Source organism: Silene latifolia, chromosome X (assembly GCF_048544455.1).
Source record: "Silene latifolia isolate original U9 population chromosome X, ASM4854445v1, whole genome shotgun sequence".
Taxonomy (NCBI): Eukaryota; Viridiplantae; Streptophyta; class Magnoliopsida; order Caryophyllales; family Caryophyllaceae; genus Silene; species Silene latifolia.
In genome coordinates this window covers 3,913,911-3,937,564 of record NC_133537.1, presented here as the reverse complement: position 1 = coordinate 3,937,564, position 23,654 = coordinate 3,913,911, and the positions used below count along the sequence as shown (strand labels likewise).

Genomic DNA, 23,654 nt, shown 5'->3' with positions numbered 1-23,654 from the left:
AAAGTTAAGTGGTTTGGATATCTGATCCAAAATCTTTGGTTTTGGTTTGGATATGGATATTAGAATTAAAACATTTGGATATCTGATCCGATCCGAAACTATAGTTTTCTAGTATAATTTCGAGAAAATAAAATTTTATTTGATATAACAACTTAATTAATGTTTAAAATATTAGAGAAATATCTAGGTGGTACTTAAATTTTATGTCAAGAACATTGGAATAAGAATACTAAAGAAAACCATCATGTAAGACTATGAATATAACCGTGTTTCAAACTTAATTTTAAAGTAAATTCAAAAGTATGGATATCCGAAACATTTGGTTTGGATATTGGATATCTAACTTCAGGATTTTTAATATGAATATCCGATCCGAACTAATACTTTGGATCAAATACCTGATCCGTACTCTGCCCTAATCTCAAGCAAGCCTTGCTCCTTACCCAAGCAGGATAGTAGTCTTGATCCTCCCGCTATGCTTATGGGCTACTGTACTCTGGCATTATTTTACTTTATACCCACTTTTGTTCGGTTTAACTCGTTAAACTTGGTTGATCTATTAGTACCATTTTGAATGAATTCAGTGTAGTTCTCAGTTGCAGACGTTGTCTTTCATCGACAAGATACTTGTGTATTAGTGTAAAATCACAAATAAGTTGATCTATATACCTGAATAAAACTTCTTTTAATAGCTACATAAGTTGTGCTCGAGATTATATTTGTCATTTACTTTTCGTCAAGCCCAGAAATTCCCACTGGTATTAACATGAACTTCGGGGCATCACATGTACTATGTAAAAGAAAATTGCAGTTCTACAATAAATGAAAAAATTACACAACAAAATCCTAGAATACAAGGTTATGATGTTGCGTACTTGCATTTCAATCATCTGCGAGTGGGATGACGAGCAGTCAGAGCACACCAACTGTCGAAGCAAGTTCGACCTGAACCCTTTGATGTATACAGTAAACATACTGAGAAAAAGTCAGTATTTGATGACGTGATGCCGCAACCAGAGCTCATACATTATCATATGGAATGCATCATATTTGATCGGAGGGGTGTTCCACTGAAAATGCTTCTGTATCTGCAAGAAAATGAGATGTGTTATGTTTGTTGAACTTTGATCGGGTAAAAGAGGAACTTAAAGTCGGTTATCAATTCAGGAAAAATAATGTTTTACCTTAACCATGTTCATGTGTAGGCGAACAAATTCAGCATCTGTTATGCCTTTTAGAATTTGTTTGAGCTGGTATACATCACGCTCTCTCAGGACCACGGCAAATTTACGCCAGTCAAGGATGTCGTTAAATGGCAGATCGTAGTAATCAGATATAATCACTGTACATAAGAGAGGCAAATTACTGAGATTCTATAACTTTATTATGTAGAATGAACTTCACCATTTTATTTGGGAGAATATCACGAAGTTCAGTGTAAATAAGTGGATCTTACCAGGAACACAGCCATAATGGATAGAATCAGTGATGCGTGCACTATTAACTTGAGAACCACCGGGGCATATGCAAAATTTATTTCCGTAGAAGCGCTTTTGGTACACCAAATGTCCTGTAGCCCTACTTATTCTGTTGTTTGAAATATCCAGTTCTGTGTCATTCTCCCACACTCGTGCCAATATCACCCTAATCTTCGAGTTACGATGGCCAGCCCAAAATCCAAGGTTTCTCCTGCAAAGTGTATTAGCCGATTATTTTAGATAACTCAAAAGCTAGGACCCAAAAATAATTACTCCCCCCTTTTCCTATTTTCTTCCCACTTTCCCATTTCGGCAATTTTTTTCTTCCCACTTCTCTGACCTTCCTCTTTCGGCAAACTGGATGTGTCATTTTACCAAAATGTCCAAACAAGTATATTAGAATCACCAAAAATACCATTCACTCAACACCCATAACATATCACGGTTTTGTTTACCCCAATCCTATTTTTTCAACTTTTAATCCCATTTAACTAACTATTAATTACCTAACTTAAGGCCTTAACCCAATTACCCACCACTCTAATCACTGAGACACCCACCACTTGTAATTCCACTCAACACCCGTCACGTTCCACCATGGCACCACCACATAATCCATCGCTCCACCAGTCAGCACCATCTTCATCTACAACTACCAACATCTCCGATCACCCACCTTATCTAACACCTCTATCCATCACCTTTCATTACCACCTCCTATTTCCCCATTACCCTACAACAATTGCCCCCAGTCAAAGCAAACATTGTGGAGTAATTGCTTTATTTTCATCTCCTTGTTTTATCCGTAAAATTCCCTACCAGTGCCTCCTATTTTTCCCCTTTGCCTTCCCATTACCCCATAACAATTGTCTACGATCCACGCAAGCATATTGGAGTTATTGCTTTATATTCACCCCCTTTCTCTAAACATCACCATTCATTACCAGTCCCTCTGATTTTTCCCTTGTTATTACCCATTAGCCCATATCAATCCTCCCCAATGGAAGCATGGGGGTTTAAATATGGGGTGTAGTGGATGCATCGGCACATCTGCACCTCCTATTTTCACAAATAAGTACAAATTTTATACAATTAAAAACATAGTATTAATTATGTTGGTCGAGTGATTGTGGGTACTATTTCTAAGTTCAAGGTCATGGTTCAATCCTTGTATAAAAAGAAAACTATGTTTGAACTAAATTTCCCATTGTCAAAAACATGAATCCGCCACTTCCGTGATTGTGTTAATTTTATGCAACCCCATTGACCAAAATCCTAAAAACCCCACTGGATGGAAGCAAGTAGTTTGGAGATACTACATGACTTCTCATAATGGTAACAGTTGCAATAAAAAGTTTAGAACATTAAATAAGGCTAGCATTTTGACCTTGAATGAGGCAAACTTGGAAAGCTAAGTTGTTCAAAAAAAAGAGAGATGGATGTGATGTATATAATTCTTAAATCTTATGTATATCAATATACGGTATGTTGCTGTTCATTCAAATATTCAAGGTCACTGAAAGAGAAATTGAACAGATATTGCAATCGTTGAAACCAGCCTACAGAAACGTCCTCTGCAACGGACTTGAAGTTTACTGTTGAAATACTTAGTAGCACCACAAGGAACTGAACAAAATTTCACAACACCAAAAGCCAAGAACAGCTTCTCGAACGTCAGACAATTGCAATCAACAAGCAGTAAGCTTTTCACCTCAGTATAAGCATAAACATTGAACAGTAAACTACAATGAAAGATAAGTGAAATCACTAGAAGTTACCTGTTTTCTATATCGTTACCACCAGCAGGAAGAGCAAAAGGTTGAAGTACTTGAGGAAGAGCAACATCTTTGTGTGGAATAAAACCAACATCGTAGCTAGGGGAACACACAACTCGAATAGAATTTTTAACAACAAGCGGCAACCCCTCCGTGGCCCTTACTCCAACATCATGGCAAGTGACAAAAAAGTGATCAGCTCCCAACGTTCGATTCCAATAAGGATACTTGTCTATCAAACTCTCTACATAGTCTTTCACAATAACAGTCATGTTCTCATAGGAAGTCCCCTGCATAATGTAATGCATATTTTGTCTCATTACTACCAATATAAATGTCCGTCAAGACGACTCCAACATAGGCTAAAATAAGATGCTCACTGATACGATTGGATAATCAATTACACTAATAGATATAAAATACAGAAGCAATTTGATATGCCATTATGCAACAAGAAGAAGTCGATCAATTCATACACCTTCGTAAGAGATCTCAGAGATTGTCAACATCTAATACCCTGATACCGTAAACCTAGAATATCAGACAAGGTAAATCAATACACAAATACAAACTGCATTGTCAAAATCTGAATGCATTCCAAACTCTAACTCCGCTTAGCCACTTAATCCAAACTCAATTTACGGAGTAATAATCAGTCTTTCAGTTCACAATTTCTAATTCGATCAAAAACAATTTCCGAAACAAAAAAAGCAATATCAACAACAAAACGTGCAAATCATCACAATTCAAGGTATGCTACAAATCATTCTAATGTGCAGATAACATCACTGATTTTCAATCACTATAAACTTTTGGCATTGGCGCATTGCACAAAACTTAGATAACATCACTGATTTCGCTTAATCCTAAAATTCACAAACTAACTCATCAACATAGTAATCACTCTTTCAATTAGCAACTTCCTTCGATATCAATATCCAAATCATAACAATTAAGAATATACTCACTCCGTACTAATCATTTGTTTACCTTTTATATTTTGCGACGGATATTTTAATCAAAGGTAAACAAATGATTGAGAAAGACCGACTACTACACAATTAATGAAATAACAGCAATTGCAAAATTAAAGTAAAATCATAAAATTACTTTGCCGCGCATCTTATGACAAGAAATAGGGATAAAAAACAGATGAGCTTGATCAGGATCATCAGTCCGAAACCTAGATTCTCGAATATTCTGGAAGAAATAACCTTCACTCGCATATTTACCAGTAAGTTTCCTCGGCGTCTGGTAAAACGTCTTTGAATCACCGTCAGGGTAAATAAACACCTTGAATTTCTTCTCCATTTCCGCGTAATTCAGTCGAAATATCTCCGGTGTGTGGTACACCTCAGCCGTCTCCGCCGCCTCGAATTCCGTCGTGTGAGGGTGGAGGAGGGCGGCGGAAGGAGGAGGGCGGAGGGATTTGAGAGAGAGGAAGGTGAGGGAGAATAAGGTGAGTGTAGCTAAGGTTAGTAGGGATCCTCGTAAGGTGAATATTTGCGGTGGTTTGACCGCCGTTGACATTGGTGGTTGTGGTGGTGGTGGTGGTGGTATCAGTGTTATCTGCGATCAGTGTGAACTGTGATGCAGTGGAGTGTGGTTTTGTCGTTGTGACAGTCTGACAGACAGCGTTTTGTAAAACGGATCCAAATCAGGAGAAATTATGACTCGTATTAATGTACAAGTTGTTATCGGGTCGGGTCAAACTTGCCAGCTCTAGATGGCGGGTATGTTATCCGATGTTATGACGAGCCTTTATTTTCGGAGGTTGAACACATAAAGGAATGTGTTAGGGCTTTCAGGATTTTATGTTTAAATAGATTTATTTATAATTATGGCTTACGTATTTAAACCGTTTTTTTTTTGTTATTAAGTAGGAAAAAAATAACTTACAATGTCCCAGACGTTATAGAGTAAGCTATTCGACTTAGTAGCTATTTAGACCGTTTTATACAAGAGTGTGTGTTATTGATTTTGATAATGATGATGAAACGGAGTATTCATTATGGTGAATTGGTGATAATAAAGCTAATCTCTTGGTTTTCGATTTTCAATCAAAACTAAAAACGGGTTTTTTTTTTTTTGACAAGGAAATTAGATTAATCGAAATCAACCTATAACATCCTCGCGGATGTGAACGGTAAACGAAAGTGAAAGACTTTCCATATCGTTGGTTTTGATTGCCAGGGCTTCAGCTCTATTCGCAGATTTGCAAAAAGGAGCTATAGCTAAACTTATGCTACCACGTTTACTCATGGCCAGTCGAATTCTAGATGAACTCGCACATTCAAGATCTAAGGAGACAAACCGAGCTCAAATACCACATTATGTAGGCTTAATCAGACGTAAAAATCAAGGTCCAAGATAGTTTTATTCAATCGGAATAAAGGTGGCCAAAGTCTAAAGCATACATACACGAGGGTAATAATGTCAACCATAATCACCAAAGTAGTTTGCTAATAATGTCAACCATTACAGGCAGCAGCCCAACAAATTTTATAAATAATGTCAACCATTACAGGCAGCAGCCCAACAAATTTTATAAATAAAGCAGACCGCCATTTCTAGACGACAAATCAGTTCCAAGAATGTGTTCGCCATCAAAGCCAAATTTAAGCACCCATAACTCCCGAGTTCCTCTTGCACTCGGACAACATATCAAGGTAGAACTGGCATCTGCTAATGTCACTTCCGTAGTGGTTCAAGCACTGCATGAAAACACGAGATTCAGATAATGGAAAAGTACAAGTCATTCGAGGAGCTACTGAACGCACACAACCAATTTGCATGAATAATAATGTCTCTGGTAAGGCCGTCACTAACTCACTAGTTACTACTGAAAAAATTTCACCAATAAAATACGGGTAAGTAAATATTAGGGCCTTTAAGGGCCTCCACTGATTGACAATCCCACCAGGGAAGTGATGGGAGTATTCGGGAAGCTATTTGCTATCCTTTTATATACCTTAAACAAGAAAAAGGCATCAGCTTACCCTCTCCTCTTATAGGAAGATGGTCAATTCAATCTATAAAATATTATTAAAAGGCTAGCCTAAAAATGCCACGTAGACAATGCCACATGGGATGAAAAAAAGCCACGTATACAATAACAATTTGACTTGGCAAACTAATATAACATGGATTACCAATTTATTATTATATTGCATTAATTTAACTCACTTATTTCCTTTAAAAATCTATCCATATTCCATTAACTTTAAACTTAATTAACTAAAAAAAACTACAATAAAAAATATGGATTAACTATAAGTTAATAATTTCAAGATATTTCATATGGAGTAGTATTATATGTATTCGAAATAAAAAATTGAATACATAAGAAATTAAGAACGAAGAAGAATAAATGAAGTTAAAAATAAAAAATAAAAAAACTGTATTGTCACTAATTCACTACTTTTTTTTTTAAAGGCACTAATTCACTATTGCTGTTACTATAAAAAAAATATATTATAACTTTGTTGTATATAGAAGATGTTTTACAAAACTAATTAATCGACAAATAAGTATTAAAGATCACATAAAATATTTTCTTAGGAAAATATAAAATATATGGAAAAGAAAATATTTATTAATTTAAGTAATTTACAAACAAATTCTGTAAATACTTAAATGAAATTAAACAATAATAATAGAAATTTAAAAGGTAGTAATATCATGTATTTAGTTCATGAAATAATTTCACGTAAAGGATAAGGTTTTGTAAAAAAAAAATGCATTGTTTAGCAATATATTTAGTAAGTAAAACTAAAATAATTATATTTATAATTTTGTGTTCATGGTGAATTTAAATGAGACCTTCTTCATTCCACTTTAATTATTTAATTTATACAATATTATTAAAAGGGTACTTAAAGCATTTAAGTTTAATCCACGTGTAATTTTCTATTGGTTAGTAATAATTCACTTATATTAATTACTTGATTATTTAACTAGAAATAATCTCTAAATATCATGTGTTACTTATAAATACTAACAAAATAAAAAATATTAATTGCAAACACAAAAAAATAAATTAATACAAACTCTTTATTTTCCTCTCATAAATTTGTATCAACCTGCCTATTCATTTAACTTTTATTTATTTTTATTTAATAGATTGTCTTTTTGTTTTTCCTCACAATTATTATACTTTGTATTTATTTTACCATAATTTTTTTTATCCCCCCCTTAGTTCACAAACATTCTTCTTCTCTCAAATAAATTCCTGAAATTAATTAGATAATTAATTACAAAAAATTTCTTATATAATATTACAACAATCCTATTTTTCATTTTTATCTAAAAAGTTGTTAGGTAAAGTATGCATATATATAACCAAATGAATTATTTAACTTTTTTTTCCTTATTATATTTTGAATTAATTAATATTTATAATCTTATTTAGTTCTTATTTTTTTGTTTGTATTGAAATTGCAGGAGGATGACATACTCAAATATTAATAACATTGCATGAAATCTAGAAATAATGGTTATGGAACATCTTTGTAATTTTCTTTTGACTTGAATATTGTTAAAAGGCTACTTAAAACATTTAATTTTTAATCCACGTGTAAGTTTTCTATTGGTTAATAATAATTCACTTATATTACTTTCTTTATTATCTAACTAGAAGTAATCTCTAGATATCATGTGTTATATACATATAGATACTAACAAAATAAAAAAATATTAGTTGCAAACACAAAAAGACAAATTAATACAAACCTTTTATTTTCCTCTCTTAAACTTGGTATCAATATACCTATTCATTTAACTTTTATTTCTTTTATTTAATAGAAGGTCTTTTTGTTTTTCCTCACAATTAATATACTTTGTATTTATTTTACCATAATTTTTTATCTCCCCCTTAGTTCACAAAACCTTCTTCTTCTCTCAAATAAATTCTAGAAATTGATTAGATAATTAATTACAAGAATTTCCTTATATATATATATATATATATATTACAACAATCCTATAAATCATTTTTATTCAAAAAGTTGGTAGGTAAAGTATGCATTTTTAACCAAATGAATTATTTAACTTTTTTATTCTTATTATGTTTTGAATTAATTAATAATTATAATTTTATTTAGTTATTATTTTGGTGTTTGTATTGAAATTGCAGGAGGATAACATTGCATGAAATCTGGAAATAATGGTTATGGAACTTCTTTCAATTTTCTTTTAACTTGAATATTTTTTTCATTTTTGTTGGGTTTTCCTTTTTTTATTATTATTATTATGGTGTATGCGCAATATAAAACTGTAGTTGGATCTCTAATTATTGGTGAAATGTTACATTATATATTCTAACCCTTGGAATATTAATTGACAAATTTTTTAAATTGTAATAAATTGTCGTACACCCTTTCGTGCACTTTATTAGTTTCCGTGTATTCTTCAACTTATATTTTGTCAAACAGGTTATAAATCAAATATTTTAGTCGACAAACATATTATAAATCAAATGTCTTAATGGAAGTGTTGAAGTATATATGCTCCAAGGATATAAATTGGATCTTTTAATGCGGAGTAAGATAAATATTTTGCATGGTTTTTGGTTAGAAACCGATGATCATTCTCCAATCCATTGTTTCAACTTTAAATGCTTACAAGCTTTTAAATCATTTTTTTTTCATCAAATATTTTCTTCTAGCACTCTCAATATTTCTTCGAGAAATGTTTATTTTTTTGTAATAATTTGTATATAATTTTTTTTTCCTCATAAATCAATTGTTACGAATATTTTTTAATTATCACCCTATTTGTTGCCTACTTGCCTTGCTTATGTATCCTACTAACATATCTCGAAAATAATAGGCAAGAAGACAAACAAGCTAAATAACGCATTCATGAACGATACCGCAAAAATAAAAGAACATAAACAATCAAACCCGTGATTCTCACGGGTCACAAAACTAGTTCCTTACTAATACATCGGCAGATCAGCTGTTTCGAATAGGTTTTTTTAGCAAGTAGCATGACTAAGTGAACACATATACGACCCTCCTGAGTAGAATTTTGAAATACAAAGATGAAAACACTTACATCTTGGAAAGCCTTTGAGTGCATTCCACATGAGTCGGCAACACTGGCAGCAGCAGCGGGTGCAGCCTCCTGAGCACCAACAGTTTCATGTTGGATTGTGCGAGGACCCATGACAGCATCTACAGCCCTGTGAGCAACAGCGCTTCCAGTTCCAAAAGCCACACCTAAAAAAGCAATAGGAAGCCCAACACAGCAGATAAGCATGTCAGTGACTGAAGAACACATAAATTTAATTTACAAGGATAATCCTGAAAAAGAACTTTGCATACCTTGAGCTATAGTGGCGCCTAGACCCCCGAGCATGGATCCACCACCAGAAGCCTGAGCTGGTGCCGGAGGACGGTTAACTGTAATAGAAACGGCGTAATATGTGATCAGTGAATAGTACAACAAAAAAACATAGAGGACGCAGCAAACAAAGAAGCAGGTCAGTAGTAGGGGAAAAACAAGAAATCTAAACAAAATTACTAGAGAGTAGGACAGCTAAAGCTCTAAGTTAGGAAGTCCAATAAGAAACAAGACTATAAGAGACCTATCTTGCAAAAAGAGACCATATCGTTTTGGTAGGATATATCACTAAAACAATCCACACATAACTAGAAATATAGGTCAAAGGATAACAGCATAGAGGACCACAGGGAATCAAAAAGCACCTGTCTGGGGAGGAGGGCTGCGAGCAGCAGCACGAGGAGCAGGTCGGGCAGATCGTCCTGGACAACGAGAGCACACAACAAAACGTTATGAAAAATTCACCAAGTTGATATAATAACACCAAATTAACTGTTTAAGTCGCATATCATATAAATATGTGACATACCTGACAATCAAAAGCCATTTTTTATTACCCGACGACAATGCATTATTTTTAATATTTTTACATTAATACCATGATTTCAAGTCCTAAATCCTAAACATACTCATCTAAAATAAGATGCTACCACATTCAATAACAGACCTAACTTGGAAAAAATAACCCATACAAATACAAGACTATAAAGACGTATCTTACAAATATTTTATACAAACAAAAATAAGATGATAACACACTCACAACACTATTTCTATGGCGAGCCAGGATTCAAAGTTTAACGGGCTTACACATACTCTCTTTCTCCAAGCCATTTTTACCTTTGGTTAAAATAACTATCACAAAGAATAAAGGTAAACATATGATTGAAATGGAGGAAGTAAAATGAAAATTTCAGTTTGAAACACAAGAATCAATAACAAACCTACATTACTTCACATCATTCCTGTTAAAGTTCTTATGATACAAACTACTCCCTCCTATTCATTTTAACTCTCCCCTTTCAAAAGGGCACGCAAATTAAGGGGAGAGTTATTTTATTGTAAAGTATTGTGGTGGTGTAAGGTAATTGGAGAGAGGGAAGGTATTATTGTGGGGTAAGATGATTAAAATAAGTATTGTTGTGGGGTAAGGTGATTAAAATAAGTTAAAGTATGAGTATTATGGGGTATTGTTGTGGAGTAAGGTGATTAAAATAAGTATAAAACTTTACTAAATAAGGAAAGGGGGAGAGTTATATGAATAGATGAAAAAGGAAAGGGGGAGAGTTAAAATGAATAGGAGGGAGTATGTTTTTTCAAGCATTTTCCGGAAAAAACTCCAAAGTCCAAATTATTAATGGCTCATTACTCTCGGGTACGGAATTATAATGTAAATGTGCTAGATGAATTACTAAAGTCGTAGTGCTTCTTTCTATTGAAAAGTACAACTCTTTGGACACATTCTAGGCAACTTGGGTGATGTGGAAACATCCTCTTTGTGTTGATAACACACAGGTAAGACTACATATATCCGACTCCCTTAGGCCGCAATATGCGAGAGTCATTGAGGCATTGGGGTAATGTTCTCGTACAAAAGCTAAATAAACTTGCAATAAATATGGACCTAAATACAAGCAATATTCAACAATTCAGCCAGTTCAACTACAGGTACAAGTACATAGAATAAAGATCGGAGCTTCTGATTAGATCAAACCCCTAACCTAACTAGACCTTAACAAATAAAAAGATAAAATAAAATAAGGTAAAGCACATATCCTACCATACCCTAATTAAAAGGGTCAACAATGGTTGCTCATAACTTTCACTCAGATCACACAAACAGTTCATTGGATCAAATAAAGCGGCCACACCAATTTTGAGTTGCACGAAGGATATATGAGGGTGTCGGTATGCGATAAACCAGCATGAGACGGAAACCGAATAATTGTGAAAAACAAATTAATACTTGTTATTTGGACTGAAATTGAATACGGTAACTCCTGAAGCGACCAAGAACTCGCGGCTAAACCAAAAAAAAATCATTTCTCCTTTCTTTTCTAGGGTTACCTTAATACTCCCTCCCATTCAACAGGTTCTTTAGGTTTTTATTCATTTGTGAGGAGTATTTTAATGAATCGCTTTCAATCCTCTCTCTAAATCACCGGCAGGGGCGACGAAAACAAGACAACATTTTTCCTTTCTTTTCTAGGGTTACCTTAATACTCCCTCCCATTTCGTAAGAAATATTTTAATGCAACGTAAAGAATCTGTTGAATGGGAGGGGGGTATATTACTAAAGCGCCCGGACATTTTTCGCCCCTTAACGATAAATCCTGGCTCGGCCATACGAACGCGTATTTCGTGCCTTTACCTTTTAATTCGATTCCGATTAACACAAACAAAACAAAATCAAATAAAATAAATCTAAAAAAAAGTCAATAAAAACAGATCAGAAATTAAATAACATAGTTTTCGAAATCATAATCAACGAAAAATCAGATTAAATTGAGAATAAGTAAGAGTAGGAAAGAGACCTCCGGATCGACGAGCCATTTAGAAGATAAAATGAAGCGGATGAAACGACGACGTTTGTTGAGAAAGAGAGAGAAAGACGACGGCGATATGAAAGCTTGTTGTTGAGAAATACTCCAACACTTCTTTGTTGAGGGGACCTTATATATACAGAGTATATCTTAATTGTTGGACTTTAAATTGGGCTTCCTTTCTAGGATAGTATCCATTTTTTGACCATGTGTGAACAGGCCGGTTTAGCCAAACAGCCCAATGCTATTAGGTCAAATGGAGATCAACACGAATATTTGTATAAGGCGGATTGACTTGGCTCTGTTTGATAAAATTAACTGATAAGGTAACTAAAAATTAGCAACTGATAAGGTAGCTGATTATATAAAAAAATAATTATCAAACTAACTAAAAAGGTAACTGATTTTGATGAAATGACGTAAAAGGATATGATAATTATTTAACAGTATAGATTTAAAGGGTAAAAAGGGAAAATCAAACCCAATCAGGTACCTGAAATCTCAAATGCTACTCTAGGTAGCATTTCATTTCAGGTAGCTTATTTGGTTAAATAAGCTACTTGCCAAAACGCTTACAAAAAAATAAGGTACCTGAAATTTTGGTCAAATAAATTACTTTGACCAAATCAGATACCTGAAATGTCTTGCCAAACGGAGCCTAAGTATACCGTGAAGCGGATTTTTTAATAATCTGGTTTTTCGATAATATTGGTCATGATATTGTGAGTTGTATATATATTTTACACAATTTAAGAAATTACTTCATCAGTTTAAGCTTATTTCTTTAGTTTCTCTATATGGCATGAGAGACAGCGTGACCAGTAGGTTACAATATCACCGGGTGATACTGAATATCATTATATACCACCTTATTTACATTAGTTTTTTTTTTTATTAATATTTATATATAATTATAATATTAAAATTATATGAGTATGGTAATACTGAAACTTAGTATCACCGGCGGTATTATTATTTTTTTTTTTTTTTTGGTCAAGACCGGCGGTATTATTATAGTACTTCGTTAATTTCGTATATACGTCGTATATGTTGGTACTTGGTAGATCGACGTGGGTGTTTTATGTTGGTAGGAGGCCAGGTCGATGTGTGGATGTTTGTTGGAGAAATGATGATTATAATGCTACTTGTAGATAGAGTAACTAGTAAGTGTCATGAGTTTCCCGCGTTTTATGTAGTTTGTTAGGAATTATCGACGGTTTTGACAATGACATGCATGTACCATCCTCAGGTTATCCCTAACTATACATGAGATAATTAAAGTTATGTTCAACTTGTATCTAAACGTGACGACTCTTCACGTTCATCATGCTTAGCTTCCTTCTTCTCGTTTGATTGTTCAAGATCGCTGGAGAAGCCACGTATGAAACTATGAATAATAACCAATGTCGGAGTCCGTCGTTCAATTATAACGGTCTTATATGAACTTTGACGATATTAGAAAGATAGAACCTTAATGTTTACGATCGAACAATAATTGAACACGAAGACAAGGCCAAATGAATATCTGAGTATCACCCAATTACGTCATCTCAATCTCATTTTCAATATTTTAACACCATTTTTCCACACATATAAAATAAAAACATACTAATAGAGTAATTGTTCAAAACACAAAATCCCCAAATATGTTCAACAATTAGTAGAAATTATTATTATTATTAGCAGAAAAAGATGTCTGGATTTGATCAAATAACCACTCAGTTGGACCAACTTCTATTTTCCTTGCTACAGTATTATCATCATTACAAAAACTAGAATTATCATTAATCTCCAAATTCTTCAACACATTAATCTGATGATCACCTTTGTTTTCCCTATCATTTTGCAACGACGACGGTCCATAAATCATAGCCAATCTCTGCTGCTGCAATTTCCAATGCATCTCTTGATTAATCGAACTCAATGACTCAATCGAAATAACATTGTCATTTCCTCCTGTAGAAGAAGGCCGTAATGACGAATGGTGTGGGTAATTTAGAGCTAGTAAGTCCAGCCCAAAATACGAGGCTGGACCGTTATCAGTTCCGTGCCCACATGTGGGCACGGAATTGGTAAGATACTGGGTGTACATTCCCGCAGTGGCAGGATGCAGCCTGGGCAGGTGAAACTCCACTGCAGGGGTTGGGCCCGTAAACACGGGCCCAAACTCCCCAAAAACTCCACCTTCCGAAGAAAATTGTTTCAAGGAGGTGGTGGAATCGGTTTTGGGTTTCTTAGTCTTACGACATCCGCCACCGATAGGGACGTTTCGGAGGACCCCACCTCTAGTCCAGTACCTTCTACAAGTCTTGCAGAAGTATCTAGGTTGAGTTAAACAATAGTTGTTGTAGTAACAGAATTTTGTGTTTGAGGAGTCACATCTAGGGCATTTTAGGGGTAGTTGATCTTGTGGGGGATTTGGGGGTGTTGTTTTCGGGTTTGTCGGTCGGGTTTCGGATGATGGAGGGGTGTTCTCCGGTGACATCTTTTTTTTTTTTTTTAAAAAAAGGAGAAATATAAGGAGAGAAAATGAGGTAGGATTTTATGGGGATTAATTGGAGTTGAGTTTGTTAGAAAGTAAGTTGGGTGTGTATATATAGTGATCAATATGATCATGGCGAGTTTGGTATGTGTGTGTGTGGGATGTGGGACTATGACAACCAATTTAAAACATTTATCGACGTTTACATGATAATCTACAAATTACGTATTTTTTTATACATCACGTCAAATTAGAACATGAAATCTCTGGTAAAATTGCTTACACTATAAGGGTTTAAACGGGAGATTCGTAAGTTATTACTCTGTAAATTTTAACCACTTGACTCGACCCACGAACAATTAGTACGTGAGTTTTGTATGGATCGTGCTAGGGTGTAAACTCACATCGGTGGTTTAATTTACAGATGGAAGAGCATTTTACGACTTTACTAGGCTTTTTGAGAAGGAATTTAAAAGTAAATCTGTAAGAATTTGACCTAAAGCAGACAATATCGTTCTATTATTATTAGACTATGGACAACAAATCCCATTAGTTTCTGATGTGTATTGTCAATTTGCAATTGGTCTCCCTTGTGACGGGTCACTATTTGTGGCGGATATTTTGTGAGTAAAAATGGTAATAAAATGGGTTAGTGGAGAAAGGGGACCACATGAATAGTGTTGCAGAAAGAGAAAAAGTGGGTACTTTGTGAGGTAAAATGGTATCCGTCACTCCAGAGTGACGGATATGTGCCGTCACAAATGAGATTTTGTGGTCAATTTGTCATAGACATAAATGAAAACAAAAAAAAATGAATGCGTCTGGACTTTGCCGTTATTGATTAGACATATATATAGACATAGAATAGAATAGCAGCGTACTTTTGTAGACTTGTAGTGTACGTAGTATAGTATGCATGCTTTAAGGTGGGAAACAGAAATAGAGTGTGCAGAAAAGAAGGGTATAGCCTGTGGGATGTGGCGGATTTAAGAGGGGCTAGTCGAGACGCTCGTCCCACTGAAAAATGAAAATCTCGCAAATTTTAGATAAATTTTTCGATTTTTTTTTTCTAGATTGCCTGATATAGCATTTACTTGTTCGCCCCTTAGTTAAACCGAAACACTGAAACAGCATAGCACGCGCGGCTCAATAATTTGCAGATTGTAGAGTACGTAGGAGATCAGATCAGTGTTCACGCCACTGCGCTTCTTGTCTATGCATTCATATGAAGTGTCACTCTCTTATCCTTTGTTTTCTTATTGGATTTGGAGAGAATATTCAAGTGGGGTGAGATGAGAGGAACAACGGTTAAATGTGTCGACTTTTGGTTGGATTAGGATATTCTCGGGATAGGAAACTTATGAGAGATGTTCTCTCAATAAATTAGGAGATTACTCCCTTTGTCCCGGTGAATTGTTGTTCTTTAGTTTTGGCACAAGGACAAAAAGAGAGGGCTAATTATTAAGTGGCAAGTGGACCAAATTGAGTGTGAATTATCAAATTGTTTATCAAATTCATTCTTAAAATAGAAATGACAGTAATTGACTTAGACACCCAAAAATGAAACAGTACAACAAATGGTCGGGACCCATTTTATGGGTTAACTAATAATTACAGCAAGAAAAAGTGTGGATATATAAGAGCAAGTCCAATGGTTTCTTTTAGGAACACTTTGCAATTTAAGAAAGTGCGGTAGTGCTAAACCATTAGACAACTCCATGTAGGATAAATTAAACCAAGAAGAATTAATTTCATTAAGCTGGTAGAAATTAGGCAATTGGCCCTACCACTAAAATAGAACCATTAGAAATTAATTGATATTTTTAAATTTGGGTCAAGCTAGTTAAAATGTAAGCTAAACCATTGAAATAAATTTGTAGCCTAAAATTAAACTAGCTTAAAAAGTGATATGGCGATGGTAGTTTAGTTCAGTTTAACTAGCTTACCATTGACTTCTTCAAAAAGCATCTCCAATGGTTCATATTTGGGGACTTGCTTTAATATTTACAAAATTATAAGCGTGTAGGCTTAACGTTGGAGTAGGAAAATTCAAGTAGCTTGCTTTAAGCATGTAGCTTTGTTAAGCTACATGGCTTGGTTTTTAAAGAAAAAAACTAAATTATTTTATTGGATGAAAATAAGAATGTGGACTCCGCAAGCTACAAGATGTTGTAGTCGGAAAGTCATTGGAGCGATCACGTGGTGAAAAGCTAAAGATAGCTTGAAAAATCGATTTGACAAATCAAGCTACATCATATTGTAGTTGTCCATTGGAGTTTTTCAAGAAAGATCTCCGATGGTTAAGAAAAAAGACTGAAACTTGCGATTTCTTAAAATTGCAAACTAAGTAATTTCAACCATTGGAGTAATCCAAATAGATTAGCTTTGCTCAAAAAAAATTGAGCTAGTAGCTCCATGAAGCTACTTGCTTAAATGGACCCACAAAAAAATATAACCAATAGAAAAATAGTTGTCTCATTTATAATGTTTTAATTTTATATTTAGAAATTAAAAATTGAATAAAAAAAATAGGAGAGTGTGTTAGGTGGGTCACATAAAGCTAGTAGGAAATCGACTTCACCGTTGAAGTAAGTTGTAGCTTGAAATGGTTGTAGCTCGAAAAAATGATGTGGCAAAGGTAAGCTAGTACCAACTAACTTACCATTGTGGATGCTCTAAGATCATCTCCAATGGTTTGACTTAGGGACTTGCTTGTAATTTCATATAATTGCAAGCTAGTAGCTCAACCATTGGAGTTGGCCATCTAGACTAGCTTTGCCCAAAAATTTTAAGCTAGTAGCTTCATGGACCTACTTTTTTTTTTTTTTTTTTGTTAAAGGTAAGTATATTATAAAAATTGAAACGAGATCATACAAGTGTAATTTAATCAATAGGAAAATAGTGATCCTATTAATAAAGTTTTAATTTCTTTTTGAAAATTTGGAAATTGAATAAATAAATAGAGGAATATATTGAGTGGGTCCAATTAAGCTAGTAATAAGTTGGCTAAACCATTGAAGTAAATTCTAGCTTAAAATGGTTGTAGGTTAAGAAAATGATGTGGCAAAGGTAAGCTAGTTGCCACTAGCTTACCATCGTAGATGCTCTAATTGGATAAAAAAAACATGTTAAAATTAAAGTGTATAGTCGAGGATATTGTGAATGTTACTATTGGATTAGATAAGATGAAGTATTATTGGTTTTTGTTATCCAACGAAAGTGATCGTAAATATAGGAGAAAGTAAGTTTTCTTCGTATATATGTAGACGTTCCATAGGATGTTCGATTAAGATCATGGAATCAGAGCCAATTGACCAAGAAGGCCTAAAAGTCAGAACCTTTAAAAAGTAAAGTTGTAGAACTAACATTTCTAAAGCCCTAATTATGACTGAAAAACCCAACACGAAATTAAATAGGTAAAACATTTTGTTTAACTCCTTTGAATTCTGGTCAACTTCTTTCAACAGAAAAGAACACGGTTTATTTTGTTTCGTAATCATACATACATCAACCTCAATTATAACAGAATAGAATTTCCCAAAACTCATTGTGCCGATCCTAATTCTCTTCATCTTTTAATAATCACACCCTTTTATCTAAACCAAAGGTAACACTTACCTTATTCGGACCATCCAAACCAAACTACTCATTCCTTTTTTTGGTAAAAAAAACATTACTATAAACTTCTCATACACCTTTATTATTTACATACAATGCCATCATGTTTTTGGCCCTCCTTTAATCAAGTTAGAACAAGTCTAGTGATTTGGCTTATGGACTTACTTGTAATTTCTTAAAATTGTAAGCAGGTGGCTAAACCATTGGATAAGTACATGTAGGGTAGATTAAACCAATCAACTACCTTCATTAAGCTAGTAGCTTAAATGACCCTACCACAAATATACATTATACAACCAATAGAAATTAGTTTGATTAATTAACATATGAGTCAAGCTAGTTAAAATTTTGGCTAAACATGGAAATGAATTATAGCTCAAAAATAAACTAGCTTAAAATGTGATGTGGTAATGAAAACTAGCTTACCGTTCTACTTCAATTTTAATACTACCCTTACATTTTTTTTATTTTCTTAAAACTTGTGCTTCCTCCCATGTTATCTTTGATTTGGATGTGAGGGAGTATATACTATTTCTGGTTGGCAAAAATATATCCCTTCAATCTCTATGAACTAAATAACAAGAGGAGTAGCCAGCAAGGGCGTCTAAGGCCCTGGAAAATCACGGGCGGTGAAACCGGACCTCCGATTTTGGCCACCAAATTTACAAGCTTTATTGATGAAATTGAATACAAACCTCAACGTATTTACACTTGTATATTCATATTTAGCCATTTAGGGTCTCATTGTTTTGTGGTGTACCGAACCTCCATTTATTTTAAGACGTCTAACCAAAACATAACCGCCCAAATGCGTGCATGAAAGACGTTATTGCACAACAAACTATTCAACTATAAGTCACAACCAACAAACACTATTACGGTGTTATTATGGGGCAGACGGAAAAGAAACGTGGGAACCGCTGTTACATCTTGTATTGCTTGCTTGCATTACATAACCCATAAATTAAAATAAGACAAAAGACTGAGTTGGTTACATAATACGTATATCGTCATCGAGGTTCAATAATCAATGTCGCCATGTCAGAACTAAGAGGATTGTAGTGAGCATCATCCTTTATTGATAAAATGTAAAACAATGTAATTAACAACCAAAAGTGGTAATTATAAGGTGTGCTATCACTCGGCAGAGGCGTCTAAGACCCCGGGCAACCACGGGCGCGGAAACCGGGCTTCCAGTTTTGGTCACCCAATTTATAAGTTTTATTGATGAAACTCAATACAAATCTCGAAATATGTTACACTTGTGTATTCATATTTGGGGCCTCAATTTTTTGTGCTGCACCGGGCCTCCATTTGTTTTAAGACGCCCCTGTCACTCGGGGACGGTTCTATAGATGATCAATGTCAGCCGACCAAATGAAATGCACTGGTGATTAAAGATCAAACATATGAGGGATCGGTATATTGTAATTTAAACAGATTCAATATAACACAAATAAGAAAAAGTATTAATCTTTTTTTCTTGGCAAGTATTTTTATTCAATCATAATAGACACAGAGATGTGACCAAAATTACAGCATTCAGGAACTACAAGCACTCAAGCAGCACGATAAAAATACTTCTTACAAAGAATAAAAAAGGTAAATAAATGAACGCGATGCCCGCGTATATCTTAATATATCTAGTACACGAATGAAGAATTCTCCAAGCAACAGATATCCAGCAGAAGCAGGAAATGAAGACTTCAAGCAGATTTCAGGGTGTTGGCAATATCAATGACGAAACGGTATCTAACATCAGACTTCAGCATTCTCTCCATAGCAGTGTTCACATAGTCCATTGGTATCACTTCAATGTCCGCTTTGATATCATGTTTCGCAGCAAAATCGATCATTTCTTGTGTTTCCTGGATGCCTCCTATTGTGCTCCCTGCTACTGTCTTTCTCCCTGTCATGTTGATTTTGCAGTTAGTTACAAGTTAATTTGATTTGGAAGTAACGCATATTGATTGAAACGAAGGGAGTATATATATCTAGTTCCCGTGTTTACCAGCTAGCAGAGGAAAGGCTGATAGTTCAAAAGGTTTCTCAGGAGCACCTACTAAGATCACCTTGCCATGAGTTTTCACAAGTCCGATCAGCGGAACAAGAGCATGAGTAGCCGAGACTGTATCGATTATACCGTCCATTGTTCCCATTGCCGCCTAAACACACGCAAATAAAATTAAATTATCGTCATGCTCGTTTCAGTATAGTTGAAACTTCCTGTATACTCTCTCTGTTCCAGTCAATAATTATCTATTTCTATTTTTCTGGTGTTTCAATTAATAGTTATCTATTTCCATTCTTGGTAACTTTTTGTGGGCCATTTCCTTAATCTTTATACGAAAAGCAATAGATAACTATTGATTGAGACATAATTTTTTGGTTAGAACGGTCTAATAGAAACGTAAACAACCTGTTTGAAAAGCAAATTTTTTGGTTAGAACTGTCTAATAGATAACTAGTGATTTGTTTTTGGTTGCGGAATTTTTTGAAAAGGAAATGTAAACAACCTGTTACTCTATTAGAACGATCTAATAGAAACGTAAACAACCTGTATGAACCAATTATTACCTGCATTTCCTCGGGGTTGCGGCTAACCAAGAAAGAATCAGCACCCAAGCGGGTAATAGCTTCGTCTTTCTTGTTAGGCGAGGTACTAATAACCGTGACTTTAGCACCAAACGCCTTAGCAAACTTAACAGCCATGTGACCGAGACCACCAAGACCAACAACACCAATATGAAGGCCAGGTTTATCAAGACCATAATACTTAAGAGGACTATAAACTGTAATACCGGCACATAAAAGAGGCGCGGTTGAGTCTAAGGGCATGTTATCAGGAATTCGAACAATGAAATGTTGATCGACGACAAAGATATCAGAGTAGCCTCCATAGGTTTTGGTGCCATCATAGTAAGTAGATCCGTAAGTGCCTTTCATTTCAGGACAGTAGTTTTCGAGATGGTTAGAGCAATTGTCGCATTTACGACATGATCCGACTATGCATCCTACGCCTACTCTGTCACCTTCTTTGATGTTTTCGACATTCTTTCCTACTTCTGTCACAATCCCTACTAACTCGTGCCTGAAAGAATGGCATCACAAAGAGTAAAATCAATATTACGTTTGTATCTAATTACTTTGTTCGCAGTTAGTCTCTCTTAAAACGGTATTAACTTAAAAACAAGAAAAATGTCATACTCTCTCCTATTCACTATTTTCTTCCCTAATCCCTATTTTCTTAAACGGATTATTCAGGTTTTCTTCCCCTTTCTTATTTTGGAAACTCTTACTCTTATTTTATTCATCTCTCTCCTATTACCAAGCCCCACCCAACTTTTACTCTTATTTTATTCATCTCTCTCTCCTATCACCAAACCCCACATAACTCACAATTCCTTATTTAATTCCTAATTATTCATTCTTTTCTCCAATTCACAAACCCCACAATCTTCCTTTATTCATTCTTTAATCATCTCCTAAAATCTTGTGCCCACCTCAATCAAAGGGGAAGAAAACCCCGAATAGGAGGGAGTATAATAATAAAAAGTTGGGTTTTTCTACGTGGTACCTTTGTACTTCTTCGAATTCTACATGGTACCCCTAAACTTAATGAAAACATCTTAAAATACACAAACTTCTCTAATTCGCCTCTTCTAAATGTTTAGTTTATACATTTTTGATTGATTTCTCGACAATTTTGTCATGCCATTAACATAAACTTGTTTTACTCAATCGTAAACATATTTTTCGTTACAAAATTTAACTGATTAAAACCGTAATTTTTAGTAGTTTAGGTATTTTAGGAACATTTTACTAAATTTAAGAGTACAACCGATATTTTCAAAAATTCAGGTGTACCATGTAGAATTCGGGAAAAACACAGGATAATACTTCGTACTTAGAAAAACTCTAAAAAGTTATAACTAAAATTGTCGCTTTATTTCTAAAATAGCAACTTTTTATCAAAAAATTATTCAAATTTTATCTAAAATGGTGACATTTCAGTTGAAAGAAGGGAAAATACCCGGGAACAGCGGGGTAATAAGCATTTCCCCATTCGTTCTTGATAAAATGAAGATCGGAATGACAGATTCCACAGTATAACACTTTGAATGTGACGTCTTCGTCTCCGGTTGTCCTATACATAAAAAAAAAAAAAATTAAGTGAACATGTCAGTATGAGTACGCAACAAAGCACGAGTGATTAAAAAGAAGACGATCTCAACCAAAAGCTAGCGTACCTCCTGGAGAAATCAAACGGGGAGAGAACACCAGAAGTGTCTCTAGCAGCCCAACCAAATGCCTTTTGTGATGCCATTTGTGTTAGATATTTTGTCGTACAAATTTTGTAATAAAGGAAGATGAGAAAGTTGTGGATGTTATTGATATAATGGGAATGAATAAGTATGGAGTGCTACGAATGTGTTTAAATAGGTTTAGGTGTTGAGTTAAATGTAACATTTGTGACGTATTTAGTGAGCTAGCAGCTTCAACTAGTCAATGCTTTGGAGATTACAAGTCAAATACTTAAATTGTAGAGGTTGATAGATTGATAGATAATTTGTGGATGTTTGTTCACATTGATCACTATTGATGGACCTGATAAACGGATTAATCGAGTTAAATGTAGGTCGAACAAGGGTAAGTCGGGATATGTTAATTGGATTTGCAAGAATTTAGTTAAATAAGCGGGTACAGACAAGAGATTTTAAGAAAAATACAAAGGCCCGGCCCACTAACCCGTCCCAAACCCGCTAAACTGCTTGTCCGTGGGCCAACAATACAGCTCATACCCGGCCTAAACCCGCATTTTAATGCCTCTAGTTTGGTTATTTTTAATCATATTGTTATGTGTTAGTTAGGGATAACTGTCAGTACGCAACAATAATATTCGGGTTGCGTCAAATTCGAGCCCCTTATCTGGTACAGTGTGGTATTGGTTGGGACTTGGGTTATTCATTTGGATCAGTTTAAACTATTTGACATCTGCATTCAGTCGGCGCATGTGTGTAACACGTTTTACACGCAAAATACTTGGGAAGCCTAGAACAAATTTGATTTTTCTTAAGTTGTGTGAACAGTGAAAGCCTTAAAAAGGAACATGTGAATAGCACTAGAATAGTAGAATTGGTGCCCGTAAGTTGGATAATTCCATAGCACTACTAGAGATGTTCAATGATACACGTAGAAGAAGTATGTGAGGTGTGGAGAATAGACAAATGTAAGTGCACCATTTTATTGGTTATTACGTGTGAATGGATTGGCCAATTTTATTTAAAGCCCATAACTCATCTCATGGCCCATGATGGTGGCTTAGCTTGGGCTTTTCCGACCAAAGGAGAACCCAATTGTTAAATATCGTCGATAAAATACTTTAAATTGTTGGTTACTAGTTTGAATGCCC

General features: G+C 34.6%; 4 protein-coding genes across 4 annotated transcripts; all 4 read right to left on the bottom strand.

The window, feature by feature from the left end:
- Positions 1–670: 670 nt before the first annotated feature.
- On the bottom strand, positions 671–4,896 carry LOC141622334 (putative glycosyltransferase At5g03795). The gene is made up of 5 exons (XM_074438382.1): positions 4,364–4,896; positions 3,257–3,543; positions 1,457–1,689; positions 1,185–1,342; positions 671–1,088 (listed from the first exon to the last, which is right to left on the bottom strand). Exons 1-5 carry the CDS (start codon positions 4,781–4,783, stop codon positions 987–989), a joined length of 1,200 nt encoding a protein of 399 aa, XP_074294483.1. The 5' UTR covers positions 4,784–4,896; the 3' UTR covers positions 671–986.
- A 715-nt stretch (positions 4,897–5,611) lies between these two features.
- On the bottom strand, positions 5,612–12,261 carry LOC141622333 (uncharacterized). The gene is made up of 5 exons (XM_074438381.1): positions 12,133–12,261; positions 9,964–10,020; positions 9,580–9,657; positions 9,311–9,474; positions 5,612–5,967 (listed from the first exon to the last, which is right to left on the bottom strand). Exons 1-5 carry the CDS (start codon positions 12,149–12,151, stop codon positions 5,872–5,874), a joined length of 414 nt encoding a protein of 137 aa, XP_074294482.1. The 5' UTR covers positions 12,152–12,261; the 3' UTR covers positions 5,612–5,871.
- Positions 12,262–13,798: 1,537 nt separating this feature from the next.
- On the bottom strand, positions 13,799–14,626 carry LOC141623183 (dof zinc finger protein DOF5.7-like). The gene has a single exon (XM_074439267.1). It carries the CDS (start codon positions 14,624–14,626, stop codon positions 13,799–13,801), a length of 828 nt encoding a protein of 275 aa, XP_074295368.1.
- Positions 14,627–19,698: 5,072 nt separating this feature from the next.
- On the bottom strand, positions 19,699–22,694 carry LOC141622331 (putative mannitol dehydrogenase). The gene is made up of 5 exons (XM_074438380.1): positions 22,492–22,694; positions 22,275–22,388; positions 20,819–21,332; positions 20,253–20,406; positions 19,699–20,150 (listed from the first exon to the last, which is right to left on the bottom strand). The coding sequence occupies exons 1-5, from the start codon at positions 22,566–22,568 to the stop codon at positions 19,948–19,950; spliced, it is 1,062 nt and encodes a 353-aa protein (XP_074294481.1). The 5' UTR covers positions 22,569–22,694; the 3' UTR covers positions 19,699–19,947.
- Positions 22,695–23,654: the final 960 nt, after the last annotated feature.

Coding starts and splice junctions, on each gene's coding strand:
- LOC141622333 (XM_074438381.1), bottom strand. Junction 9,658..9,963: donor CAGCCCTCCTCCCCAGACAG/GTGCTTTTTGAT, acceptor TTTCTATTACAG/TTAACCGTCCTCCGGCACCA. Junction 9,475..9,579: donor AGGCGCCACTATAGCTCAAG/GTATGCAAAGTT, acceptor TTGCTTTTTTAG/GTGTGGCTTTTGGAACTGGA.
- LOC141623183 (XM_074439267.1), bottom strand. CDS start 14,626: ATGTCACCGGAGAACACCCCTCCATCATCCGAAACCCGACCGACAAAC.
- LOC141622331 (XM_074438380.1), bottom strand. CDS start 22,568: ATGGCATCACAAAAGGCATTTGGTTGGGCTGCTAGAGACACTTCTGGT. Junction 22,389..22,491: donor CCGTTTGATTTCTCCAGGAG/GTACGCTAGCTT, acceptor TTTTATGTATAG/GACAACCGGAGACGAAGACG. Junction 20,151..20,252: donor AGCCTTTCCTCTGCTAGCTG/GTAAACACGGGA, acceptor TCAACATGACAG/GGAGAAAGACAGTAGCAGGG.
- LOC141622334 (XM_074438382.1), bottom strand. CDS start 4,783: ATGTCAACGGCGGTCAAACCACCGCAAATATTCACCTTACGAGGATCC. Junction 3,544..4,363: donor GTCATAAGATGCGCGGCAAA/GTAATTTTATGA, acceptor TACATTATGCAG/GGGACTTCCTATGAGAACAT. Junction 1,089..1,184: donor TACACATGAACATGGTTAAG/GTAAAACATTAT, acceptor ATTTTCTTGCAG/ATACAGAAGCATTTTCAGTG.